The 13655-nt window shown below is 36.6% G+C and overlaps 1 protein-coding gene and 1 pseudogene across 1 annotated transcript; both read right to left on the bottom strand.

The window, feature by feature from the left end:
- Positions 1-1620: 1620 nt before the first annotated feature.
- On the bottom strand, positions 1621-11014 carry LOC131168712 (BTB/POZ domain-containing protein At1g04390-like). The gene is given in 9 exon segments (XM_058139235.1): positions 1621-2375; positions 2531-2683; positions 3466-3574; positions 3577-4106; positions 9011-9453; positions 9537-9670; positions 9845-10352; positions 10571-10697; positions 10859-11014. Coding segments are annotated over 9 exon segments (2538 nt in total). The 5' UTR covers positions 10963-11014; the 3' UTR covers positions 1621-1945.
- A 913-nt stretch (positions 11015-11927) lies between these two features.
- On the bottom strand, positions 11928-13399 carry LOC110638498 (xyloglucan O-acetyltransferase 3-like; annotated as a pseudogene).
- Positions 13400-13655: the final 256 nt, after the last annotated feature.

Genomic DNA, 13655 nt, shown 5'->3' with positions numbered 1-13655 from the left:
AATGCCACTATCAGCTTTGCACACACATAGACGAGACCAAGCCATCCACCGAATCCCAGAGGCTTGAGAACCCGAACAACCCCAACAAAAGGAGTTGAGCATATGTTCATTAAAAGCACAGAGATCATGAGGCAAACGGAACACACCCATAACATAATTGGGAATGGAAAGAGCTATGGTTTTAAGGAGGATTTCTTTTCCAACTAATGAGAGGGTTCACAGCTTCCACCCCTGAATCTTCTTCCAAACACGATCTTTAATACATTAGAACAATTCATTTTTGTTTCTACCTACAAAGGATGGAAGCCCTAAGAAAGAAAGAAAAACCCAAAACTGTCCTTCTTAACAACATTAAGAATTTGGCACACTACATTCTCATTTGCTGGCTAAGTATTAGAACTGAAACAAACTAAGAATTTCTGATAATTGATAAGCTGACCAGATGCCATCTCATACAGGGAGAGGCACTTCTTAATGCAAGAAGCTTCCTCCCTATTAGCCTTGAAAAACAATAGACAGTCATCCGCAAAGAAAAGATGGGAGATTGAAGGAGCCCTACGAGCTATACAGCAACCATAGAGCCTCCCTTGACTTTCAAATCTAGCTAATAAGGAAGAAAGAGCCTCAGAGCACAAAATGAATAAAATTGTCGAAGACCCCGACAGGGAAAAAATGCCCCAACTTAGTATTACCATGAATAATCCCAAATTGAATACAAGACACGCAAGACATGATCAAGTTGACCAAGAAATCACCAAAACCCATACGCTGCAAAACCATACACAAAAAAAGCCACTCGAGACGGTCATATGCTTTACTCACGCCAATCTTTAGAGCAGCCCAACCCGCACAACCTTGAGATTTTCACTCGTACAACCCTGAGATTTTCGTTTAAGATAGTGCATAGCTTTATAGGCAACTAGCACAACAAAAACACACTGAACATCAAAGACAAGATCAGGCAGAACCAACTTAATGCGATTGGCAATGACCTTAGAGATAATTTTATACGCTACGTTACAAAGCAAAATAGGGCGCAGGTTAGAAATAAACTCAGGATTCTTTTTTTTCTAGATCAAAATAAACGTAATTTCATTCAACTTCTTAAGAATGACATAAATAATTAAAACCTTAATCATATAATGTGAGACAATCAATGATTTTTCTTACTTAAACCTGTTCATTATAAATAGGGCGCAGGTCAGAAACAAACTCAGGATTCTTCTTTTTCGGAATCAAAACAAACGCAATTTTGTTCAACTTCGCAAGAATGACATAAATAATTAAAACTTTAATCATATAATGTGAGACAATCAATAATTTTTCTTACCTATACCTATTCATTATAAATTTAAGATATAAAATATATAATAAGAGATATATAGTAATACCTATCTATTAAACACGTGAATCCTATATAATCATAATTTAATTTTATAATGAGCCGAGTCTAAATAAAAATTTCCTAATAATCAATATGCAAAAATCTAGAAAACCAATGTCCCTTTTGGGTCAACAAAGACGAGCACTTTGGTAAATTAACAGCAAAGCCCAAAACGCAAAGCAAGCTAAACTATGTGCCCTTTAACTTTTAACAAAAAAAAAAAAAAATGCTTCTCGTAAGGAATAAAATCTTTGTAATACGACGGATCAATTATTATCATTTCTTCTTCACTTTCTTCAACATAGTCCGTTTGCTCACATCAATATCTACATAAACGAACCCGATAACAGGAAAGAAATTTACCTATTTTACATCCCATTCCCCAACTAGTTTGGGATTTCTGTTAGAAAAAAAAAAGGTTTTAGATAAAGGCTTAGTCTTAACTGTTGTACACCCCATCACATTAAGAGAATTTTCTAATATCCCATTCTTCACGGTTTTCAACATCTACCACCCTTCAAAAAATCCAAAGCATTTTAGATCATCTTGAACTTGAATAGCTTATCCTTCTTGAGAGAGCCGAACTGAAGTTGTACGAATCATATCAATTACTTCTTCATCCAGTGCTTCAAGATCACCAGATTGGCAAAGTTGACGATATAAAGGGGCCAAGAAATTTGCAGTAACTTCAACTAATTTCCACAGAGATAAATCGGCAGCGATTTTAATTATCTTAATAGACAAATGTCTTGCAGAATCCAAACAGGATACTATCACTTTATAGCTGATATCCTGAACCTCTTCCAAAAACCAGAATTCAGCAAGCCAACAAAGCTCTAGGTATGGTTGCAGCACAGATAGCCTTTCCTCGCTGTCCATATTATCCCATAAACATCCAGAGGGAGGAATAGGCAGCTCATCAGTGTAGCACCAGTTCACTAGCCTAACCATGGCCTCCCAGCTCACAGGCACCTTTATGGTTTGGGAGTTGCTGTGACCATGAATAATATTAGAATGACATGAGAGACAAAAATATAAAAGATCAGGACAAAAAAGAAACAATTTGTTGTTCAATGGAGGCACAGAATCAAGTCAATCTACAAAAATGTCACATCTAAAGTTACAATATAATAGTCATGTAAGCACCTCTCCAGCATGCCTGACTGAAATAAGGCCCGCAGATAATCACAACTTGACCACAGCACAACTTTATGACAATGCATATGTGGCACTGATTTAGAGCATACATTACATCTCCAACATATTGATTCGGTTGCTTTAGCCTCCAAGACAATGTCCCTGAATCCAGAAACAAATCAAATTAGAGTCCATAATTTGGAAAGTGAATATTCCTCTAAACTACAAAATCAAACATTCATCTGGAAATATTCTTCAATTAATAGAGTTGCCTTTTGAACAAAAAGCCACAAATTGCTCAACCTGTACCTATTTGGTGCAAGTGACATTTAAGAAATCGTGATGGAGGTTAAGGTAATTTACTCATGAAAATAAATAACATGAAAAAAGCTGAACATAATATCAAGATGTCCTTGTGAAGATTAAGAAGCAAGCCGCATTTAAAAATAATGCCCAGCTGGAGCAAGCACAAGAGATAGATCATATCTGGGGAAGGGGGTGCCCCACTTGGGATGCCTTCTGCCAAACATTATTAACAGAGGTTGTAAACTACAGCGTTTTGCAAGAAATTTCACTTTCTTCAAAAGTTCCTCTCCTGCATTTAGATATCCCATGTAAACAAATTCCAACAACTTAGCCAATGCCAGGTTATCCACATGTGAAGATAAACGAATTTCTTTATGAAACTTTCCACACTTCCTCTCTGTGTCATATCCTACTGAAGAACCATTGACGCTTTCTCATAACCAGGCATTTCTTCAGGAGGCAACAATGATGGACATCGAGCAGAAAGAATGACACCATGGACACTCAAAGAGTTCCCATTTGTGAGAATGAGTTGCACATCTGCATATTCATTCACATTAAGTGCTTTCCCAATACGCCTCCCAAGTTTACATGGAAAACCATAAAATCCAAAATAATTTAGAATGAATGCACCATACCATTTTATTCCAGGAGAGGTACTGTCACTGCATATCTCCTGGAGTGTGCTAACAAATTCAGCTTCAGTATAATCCAGTTGTCCACCAAAAATTTATACATTATTTCTCAAGATCCAGAGTGCATCAATTCAGCTAATCCCCACAGACCATAAAATAAAAGAATGTTATTGCCTTCCCAGTCTTCTTTGCATACCCAGCAACAAGTCCTCTCACTTAATATATTATGCAAATGAGGAGCAAGACTCCACCTTCCTATATGGATATCATTTCTTAAGCACCACCATATCAAATCCATAAGTGCCTGGATTCCTCCATTTTTAACAATATCACTTTGATAATATGGTATACCAGAATAACATACCAAAGCCACTAAGTTAATGCTAGTTTGAAGCATGTTCGGCATTCCAAAATTATCCTCGGATGGTGTATTATTTAGCATATGCAGTAAGCGTTTTAGATACTTCTTGCTAGCTGGCCTTAGAATTTCATACAGTATGAATCTTGCTTTTGATGCAATATATTTGCAAGGCGAATAAATCATCATCATCACTGCCCTTGATGCTGCTTCACTTCTGAAGGTATCAGCTATGTCATTTTGACATATTTGGTGCCCTTTACGAATTGAATCCATGAAAGATATGCTGCCAACAAACAAACAAAATATACAATGGCAATTGGACAAATTTCAGTCCTAGAAATAAAAGACCCAAAAGACATATTGAACACCCACGAAAATAATCAAGACTGTTATGGAAAGTCAATCACTATATTGTTTCTTTGTATATTCTGTATTCTATATTCCTATTTAGGATTTCTTATTTAGGGTTTCTTCTTAATTAGTAGAACACAATTATAGGAATCAATTGTATATATATACCCATGTACAGATTAATTGAAATTAAGGAGAATCATCTATTTCTACATGGTATCTATTTGTTCTCACCACTCAACTCAGGAGAGACCTTGGCCGCCGACCGGCCGTTTCGACTCTGATCAACATCGCCAGCGTCGCCTCAACCTTCTCATTCTACCACTGTGTGCGGTTGCCTGATCCAATATACCATTAAAGAACTTCTGAGGTTTGGCTCTCAGATCCTATTTTGGTATTTGCTTGATTTGTGATTTTGGGTTATTTTGCTGTTGTAAGCCCTTTGGATTAGCGTTTCGGTTAGTTTTCTTTGTCTTAACAAATGGCAAAAAATAAGAATGTTATTTCTGATGTGATTCCGGTGATAACTACGATCACGGAACACAAACTTAATGGTTCGAATTACTTGGAGTGGAGTAAGACTGTTAGGGTCTATTTGCGTAGCATTGATAAGGATGATCACCTTACTAAAGATCCACCTACGGATGATACACGACAAACTTGGCTAAGGGAGGATGCTCGGTTGTTTTTGCAGCTTCGAAACTCGATTCACAGTGAGGTAATTAGTTTAATTAATCACTGTGAATTTGTTAAGGAATTGATGGATTACTCTGTATTCTGGTAAAGGGAATATCTCCCGTATTTATGATGTTTGTTTGGCATTCTACCGTACTGAGAAAGAGGATAAGTCTGTCACGGCTTATTTTATGGATTTTAAATGGGTATATGAGGAACTTAATGTATTGTTACCTTTTAATCCTGATGTAAAAGTTCAACAGGTCCAACGGGAGTAACTGGCTGTTATGAGTTTTCTTGCAGGCCTCCCTTCAGAGTATGAGACTGCTAAATCTCAGATTCTCTCCAGTTCTGAGATTTTCTCTTTGCATGAAACGTTCACACGGGTCCTTCATACAGAAAGTACCCAATCTTCACAGCTTGCCAGTAGTGCTCTTATTAGCCGTAATCCAAATAATAGAAGAGGAAGTAGAGGAGGAATTATAGGCAACAGAAGTAATCAGCGTAATGGAGAGGCTAGTTCTAATCAGAACTCAAGAGGAGTCATTTGTTATTATTGCCATGAGTCTGGCCATACAAAATATAATTGTCTACAACTTCAGAGAAAAAATCAGCGATCACAGATGGCAAATATGGCGTGAGAAGATTCTCTGATATCTTCCTCTGAGAAAACTATTTTGGTATCTGCAGAGAATTTTGCACAGTTTTCCCAGTATCAGGCATCTCTAAAGCCTACCAGTTCCCCTGTCACTGCGATCGCTGAGTCAGGTAAATCCACTACATGCCTTGTGTCTTCTTCATCCAAATGGGTTATTGATTCTGGTACGACAGATCACATGACAGGTAATTCTAATTTTCTATCTGCTTTTCAGTCTAATCTCGCTTCCTCTACTGTTACTTTAGCTGATGGTTCTACTTCTTGTGTCATGGGTTCTGGAACTGCAAACCCGACTTCGTCAATTTCTTTGTCATCTGTTTTGTGTCTATCAATATTCTCTTTTAATCTACTTTCTGTTAGTAAACTTACTCGTATCTTAAATTGTTCTGTTTACTTTTTTCCTGACCAGTGTTTGTTTTAGGATCTTACGACGAAACAGATTATTGGTAGAGGACGTGAGTCAGGTGGTCTCTACATTCTGGAAAATCATATACCGCGGTCGCTTGTTTGCTCCAGTACCTTAACACCTATTGAAGCTCATTGTAGATTAGGTCATCCTTCTTTGTCAACCATGAAAAAACTATGTCCTCAGTTTCAGTCTTTATCATTACTAGAATGTGAGTCGTGTCAGTTTGCAAAACATCATTGTTTGCCTTCTGTGTCTAGAGTCAATAAACGGGCTTCATCCCCTTTTGAGTTAGTTCATTCTGATGTTTGGGGTCCTTATTCTGTTACTTCTAAAACTAGATTTTGTTATTTTGTTACTTTTGTTGATGATTACTCTCGTGTCACCTGGTTATATTTAATGAAGAATTGTTCTGAGTTGTTTTCTATCTTTTGTGCCTTTTGTAATGAAATCAAAACTCAATTTAATATTTCTGTGCGCATATTAAGAAGTGACAATGCCAAAGAATACTTTTGAGCACAATTTCAGTCTTATATGACACAAAATGACATTCTTCACCAGTCTTCCTATGTGGATACCCCATCCCAAAATGGCATGGCCGAAAGAAAAAAATCGGCATCTTCTTGAGGTAACTCGTGCTCTTCTTTTTCAGATGAAAGTTCCTAAACACTTGTGGGCGGATGTAATTTATACGGCATGTTTTTTTATCAATCGTATGCCGTCTTCTGTCCTTAATGGGGATATTCCTTATACTGCTTTATTTCCTACAAAATCTTTGTTTCCTGTTGAACCCCGTATTTTTTGTTGTACCTGTTTTGTGCGTGATGTTCGTCCACAAGTTACTAAATTGGATCCAAAATCTCTCAAATGTGTCTTCCTTGGATACTCCCGACTGCAAAAAGGGTACCGCTGTTTCTCTCCTACTCTTAATCGTTATCTTGTTTCTGCAGATGTCACATTTTTTTAGTCCACTCCATTTTTTTCCTCAATCATTTGTGTATGAGAGTCGGGGGGAGGAGGATGATCTCTTAATATATACTGTCCAACCAATGTCTAGTCCTCTCCAACAGTCTGTTCCTTCTGTCTCTAGACCTACTCAACCTCCCGTTGTTCATGTTTATTCTAGGAGATTGGAGATTCCTAACTCAGATCCTCCACCAGCTACTTCGTTGGGAGATCCTGTACCTCATACTGATCATGATTCTGATCTAGACTTACCCATTGCTCTTCGTAAAGGTAAACGTTCATGTATTTACTCTATCTCTTCTTTTGTTTCTTATAATCAATTGTCTTCTTGTTCTTGGTGTTTTGTTACTTCTTTAGACTCTGTTCCTATCCCTAACACTGTTGGTGAGGCACTGTCTCATCTTGGCTGGTGTGCTGCTATGAAAGAGGAAATTGAGGCTTTAGATGCTAATGATACATGGGAACTGTTGCTTTTGCCCACTGGTAAGAAAGCTATTAGTTGCAAATGGGTATTTACAGTAAAGGTAAATCCTGATGGTTCTGTGGCTAGGTTAAAAGCACGCCTTGTAGCAAAAAGATATGCTCAGACATACGGGGTTGATTACTCTGACACTTTTTCTCCTGTAGCTAAACTTACTTCTGTTCGCTTGTTTATCTCTTTAGCAGCTACATATGATTGGCTCATGCACCAATTAGATATCAAGAATGCTTTCCTTCTTGGTGATCTTCAGGAGGAGGTGTATATGGAGCAACCACCTGGGTTTGTTTCTCAGGGGGAGTTAGGTAAAGTCTGTAGGCTTCGGAAGTCTCTTTATGGCTTAAAACAAAGTCCTAGGGCCTAGTTTGGGAGATTCAGTGAAGCAGTACAAGAATTTGGTATGCAAAAGAGTAAGTGTGATCACTCAGTATTTTATAGGCAATCTGAGACTGGTCTAATTCTCCTGGTAGTCTATGTGGATGACATTGTCATCACTGGGAGTGACTTTGCAGGTATTTCATCGCTTAAAACCTTCCTCCAAACCCAGTTTCGGACCAAAGACTTGGGATTGTTAAAGTATTTCTTGAGTATTGAAGTTATGAGAAGTAAGAAAGGTATTTTTTTGTCTCAAAGAAAATATGTCCTCAATTTATTGACAGAGACAGGAAAATTAGGTGCTAAACCTTGTAGTGCACCAATGACTCCAAATTTACAACTGTTAGCAGAGGATAGTGAGTTGTTTGAAGATCCAGAGAGATACAAGAGATTGATAGGAAAATTGAACTACCTTACAGTCACTCGTCCTGACATTGCTTATGCCATTAGTGTGTGAAGTCAGTTTATATCTTCCCCAACTGTTGCTCATTGGGAAGCCTTGGGACAAATCTTGTGTTATCTGAAGGGCGCTCCAGGAAGAGATTTGTTATATGGTAATCATGGACATTTGAATGTTGAATGTTTTTCATATGCTGATTGGGCTAGATCTAAGGTTAATAAGAGGTCAACTACTGGATATTGCATTTTTGTTGGAGGAAATTTGGTATCTTGGAGAAGCAAGAAGCAGAGTGTAGTTTCTCGATCTAGTGCTGAATCCGAATACAGAGCCATGGCACAATCAGTATGTGAGGTAATGTGGATACTTCAATTACTAGATGAGAGAGGTTTTAAGACCTGCCTGCCTGCGAAATTGTGGTGTGATAATCAAGTTGTTCTCCATATTGCTTCTAATCCGGTGTTTCATGAGCGGACCAAACATATTGAGATTGATTGTCACTTTGTTCATGAAAAGATTCAACAACAGATCATCTCAACAGGACACATCAAAACTGGAGAACAGTTAGGAGATATTTTCATAAAAACTCTGAATGGAGCTAGGATTAACTACATTTGTAACAAGTTGAGCATGATTAACATCTATGCTCCAACTTGAGGGAGAGTGTTATGGAAAGTCAATCACTATATTATTTCTTTGTATATTTTGTATTCTGTATTCCTATTTAGGATTTCTTCCTAATTAGTAGAATAAAATTATAGGAATCAATTGTATATATATACCCATGTACAGATTAATTGAAATTAAGAATAATCATCTATTTCTACAAAGACAATTTCAATTATAATTATATGATAGATAAGAAGTAAGTAGCATATTACCATGCACATGTAATAAGAATGTCAATTCTACGTTCACGGCCATGCATGCTAGGATTGAAATCCTCCCTACAATGTATAGCAAGCCAACCAAGAATGTCCCAAACATATGGCCTCAAACCAAGAAGAAAATTGACCTTGAGACCCTCTTGTGCTATAGATAACTGTTCTTCTGGTGACAACAATTTTTGTGGTGGTTCATCTTGAAAGTCATTTAGAAGAAGATTAAGGAGGACCCTGTCAATCCCTTGCTGCCACAAGAAATCATGATGCTCCCCTGCCCAGCGACTTATCAAAGCCAAATGACAAGCTTCCACTAGCAAAGACATTTGGTCATTGGCAATCTTCCCTGAATGAGAGGTCCATCCAGTCATTCCATCAATTATAGCTTTAACAATAGGCTCACAGCATAAGCTCATCATTTTTAAACACCCCTCTTCATTTTTCTGAGCAATAGAAGACATAAAATGACTTATAGTTAATATTTCACAGTTGGACATCTTGTGAAACAAGAAGTTACAATTATTACCGCTAAACATTGGGCAAGTCTAAATCCCTCAGTCCGAACAGAAAGAGGGTGAGATCTTCCCATGCAGAGAACCATAATTTGTAGAAGGGATTCTCCTTTTCCTAGAAGTTTCTTGGCCCCATTGCCACACAGTGCTGGCATACAAAGGAAAGGCCCATTTAATTGCCAGATTTGATTCTAACAATTGTAATAATAGAAGACTTTTTGAGGGGTTTTGGGTTGGGTTTTTTTTTGTTGAGGGGGGGAGGGGAAGGAGGAGAAGAGAGAGAGAGAGAGAAGATAAGAAGTTCAATGCACATAAATGATACCTATTGTACAATATAGCTTCAAAACTGCAACCTTAACAGAGAAATCAGGTTTTACACACATAGCTTCCAAGACTTCCAACAATTTAGCATCATTCCAGACATTATACCGTGATGCAGGCCACCGATGCAGTATTGCACTCAAGAGCGAAGTCATCTCTTGGAAATATTCAATTGGCATAACACCATCAGAAAATTCCCATATGCCACTAACAATGCGAGAAACAGTTTCTGTTTCAATCAGAATATCCCAAACCTTTTTCTCTCCTCTCATGCTCAGATTTGAAAAGATCATATTCAATGCAGTGGCACATGAAATAGATACATCTACTTGATGAGACAATAACAAGGATGACAAAGGATGGACCATATCTGACAAGTAAGACTGCAATAACGAATTGGGTATAACGTTGATCAAATTTACTACCACATTAGTTGCCATGCTTAATATGGCCTTGCTTTTATTTTGAAGAATCCATACTATTGCCCCAACTATATCAGCAAGTGAATCCTGAAAATTGAAGGCAAAACACAAAAAGAACTAATGAAACAATTATTCTCAAAAAATTACTCAAATGCAAATACCAAAGATACACATAGCAAGTTCCATAAGAACCCAAAAGATCTTCCAAGTAAAACGATCAATTAATCAGCCCACTACCCTTAATCAGGACAAAACTAAATGCCATCTTTATCCAACCATTCTTATCATCAGTCCATAGTCCATACCTTTACTAGAGGATGTTGCAAAGTTTCTCCTGAAATACAATCAAGAAAGGAAGCAATTGACCGAATTACGTGTCTCTGTATCTCAATATCCGTACACTGCCATTTTGATTCCTTACCATCATAAACTCTGCCAGAAACGAATAGAAATGAACAGGAATCGTCTACTCCAATTAAAAATACAATGAATTTGAAACGAAGAAAAATATTTACGATAAAATTGTCAAATTGAAAAGAAACATCAGCAATATAACTTCAAATTGAAAGAATTGAAATCCAAAAGAATGAAACCTTGTGCCGAGGCTGAGAGCGTGAAAGAGGCGCTGGTGAAGGGTATACATGTGCCCACTTATGCCTCTGTTGTTCTCTGTTGCCGCTCGCTTCGAAGACTTCATCTTTTCAATTTTAGCTTCTTTAGCAGTGATCAAAGTCAAGGGGTACTTTTAACTGGGGGATTTTATAGCCGTAATCGCGCGAACACCGAATACCGCCATTGCATCGGCGTATCACGTGCAGTCACGTGATTAGTACTTCCGTTTATTTATTTTAAAAGGATTTTAAAAATAAACGATGAAATTGAAAATTTTACTGTAATATGATTGATATTTCATTTTATAAGTGAGTATTTTTTCTTTCTTTCTTTTAAATTTATTGTTTGAAGGATGTCTAAAATATGAAAGAAATCACTTTTTTTAGAATATAAAAGAAATAATTTTTTTTTAATTGATTAAGAATACACATATGCCCCAGAATAGAGAAAAAATATATTTTTTTAAAATAATTATATACCATTAATATGTAATATAAAAATTTAATTTATATGATGATAAATAAAAAAATTAATTTTTTTTATCACAGAACAATGAAGAAATAGGTAACTTGTTTTCCTCTACTTAAAAAATTTAAAAACAAAAACTCGGATTAAAGTATTTTAATTATCAACTGTGAATTTATTACTTTTACAATAAAAAATATGTACTAAATAATACTTTTTGATATATAATCTCCTGGTTATTATTAAGCTCATTGAACTGTTTATAGATTTAAAAAAAAATCCACTTAATACCAAGAAATAAAGATTTTTATTTATAATATGAATTTAAATTGAGTTGAGTTTACAATATGAAAAAAAAAATTATTTGTTAAAAAATTCATTATTGTATTCTTTTATTAGCCTCATGTAACTATAGCTATTATTCTTTTCCTATTGCATTTTGGATAATAAATTTTGTTTTTTTATTTAAAATTGATTCATTAAAATTTTAAAATATATATATATAAGTAAATATGTAATTTAAGCATAAAATAAATAAATTTTACTGTACACACTTAATGTTAAATCTATGATATGCATTCTTGAGGTCAAAGCTAGTAAAGCTTCTACAAATATTGTAGATTAGAGAAGTTCTCATTGATTTATCTCTCTAAGTTTAGAGGAATCAATGTATCCCTTAAGCAATGCCATTAATAAATCATTCCATGCATCGATGGGGCCTGGCATGCACCAATGGACACAATCACTATAACCTTTCATCCATTTATTACCCCAATAAGCATCAGGGTGACCATCAGGTCTCATTAGCATAGCCCTGGTGACATCCAAAACCCCAAATCTTTTCCCTTTCTTCTCTACTTTTCTTGCCTTTTCTATCTCTTCCACTTGAATGCTTCTAAGCTTCCAATCTATACCTTCCATGCTAATCTCTGATTCTTGGAGAGGTCTTGTCCTGTTGCAATTCCCTCCTGTGTTCCATGACCCATTCTCAAAATGTGCTGGTGAGTATGTTCTTAACAAGGTCACTAAGCTCTTGCATTCTTTGCACTCGTTGATGTAGTTAAGCACAAGTCTTGTTATCTTCTCAAGGGCAAACTCAAGACTATAGCTTTTGATGTTGGGTTCGCCGCAATATATACACCCTATCATATTTTCATTATCATATAAGAAGTGCTTCCTATAAAACCAATGCACGTCTGAGATTATTGCATAGTCCATTTCGGGGAGTTTACTTGTCCAATTCTGGTCAATCTTGCTTAGATGCAAATCAAAGGAACCAGAATTTGTTCCATTGATCACTCTCTCCTCGCCCGTCACCAAGAACCTAGTCCATAGGACCATGAGAGTGAAGTTATTGTTAGGGAAGTGCCAAGTTCGAAACCGATCATCAACATCTCTGTACGTGCTCACTGGGACTTCCTCCTGCAACATTTATCAGCTTTGTTACAGCTAAAGAAGTCTCTGATTGAGGCTCGAACGCGATACATCATGGTCCTAGAGATATATGGTAAATAGGAAAAAGAAAAACAAACTAACCAGGGATAAGAGACAAATAAGCGATTCGGCATGATTCCGAGCAACTGAATCTCCTATAAATGCCATTGTCTTTCCTCGAACTATTGCGAAAAAATCCTGGGATCGAATCTTGGAAGCTCACAGGCATCAGGTTTCCATCTCCATTTCAAGAAATCTGTGTCTTTCCTCCCATGCTTGAAACAATTCTTGGAGTCAGGGATTGATAAGCAGCTCACATTTGTATATTGAGACCCTCTCAGATCATGAACCCAGTGACCACTGAACAAGTTACAAGTATCTTCTGAAAATTGAAAAAAGGCAAGGAACATAAGAAAATGGAGAAATGGAACTTTTTCCTTGTTCTTTTAACGGGAACATAAGGACATTGTGTTGATTAATTAGAAAGTTACCCTTTTGAAGTGGGAACCATCGATGAAGGCTCAGGTCGTTTGAGATGTCAAATGCCCTCCGAGAATAGAGAATCAAGAAGCTGAAGAGGAAAGTCAATCCCATCAAATAATACGATAATTTCATGTTTGGGAGGAAAGAAAGGAGAAAGGACAGAGGAAAATCTCAGGAAAATAGACATTGTCACAGAGAAACAAACTTCAGGACAAAGAATGGCTCTCCAAGAAAACCATAATGGGAATGCTCTTGTTAAGCTTTTACCAGTTCTTCCTAATTCTAATCAGCACGTGACAGCGCATCAATTCAGGAGTAGCTTGGATTTACACTAATTTTAAACCTAAATTTCATCTCAGAATGTCATGTGTAAGGCTTCTCAATCTCATCCGCTTA

This window comes from Hevea brasiliensis, chromosome 17, assembly GCF_030052815.1.
Source record: "Hevea brasiliensis isolate MT/VB/25A 57/8 chromosome 17, ASM3005281v1, whole genome shotgun sequence".
In the NCBI taxonomy this organism is placed as follows: Eukaryota; Viridiplantae; Streptophyta; class Magnoliopsida; order Malpighiales; family Euphorbiaceae; genus Hevea; species Hevea brasiliensis.
Note: the sequence above shows the minus strand (reverse complement) of the source record. Positions and strands in the feature narration are given on the sequence as shown.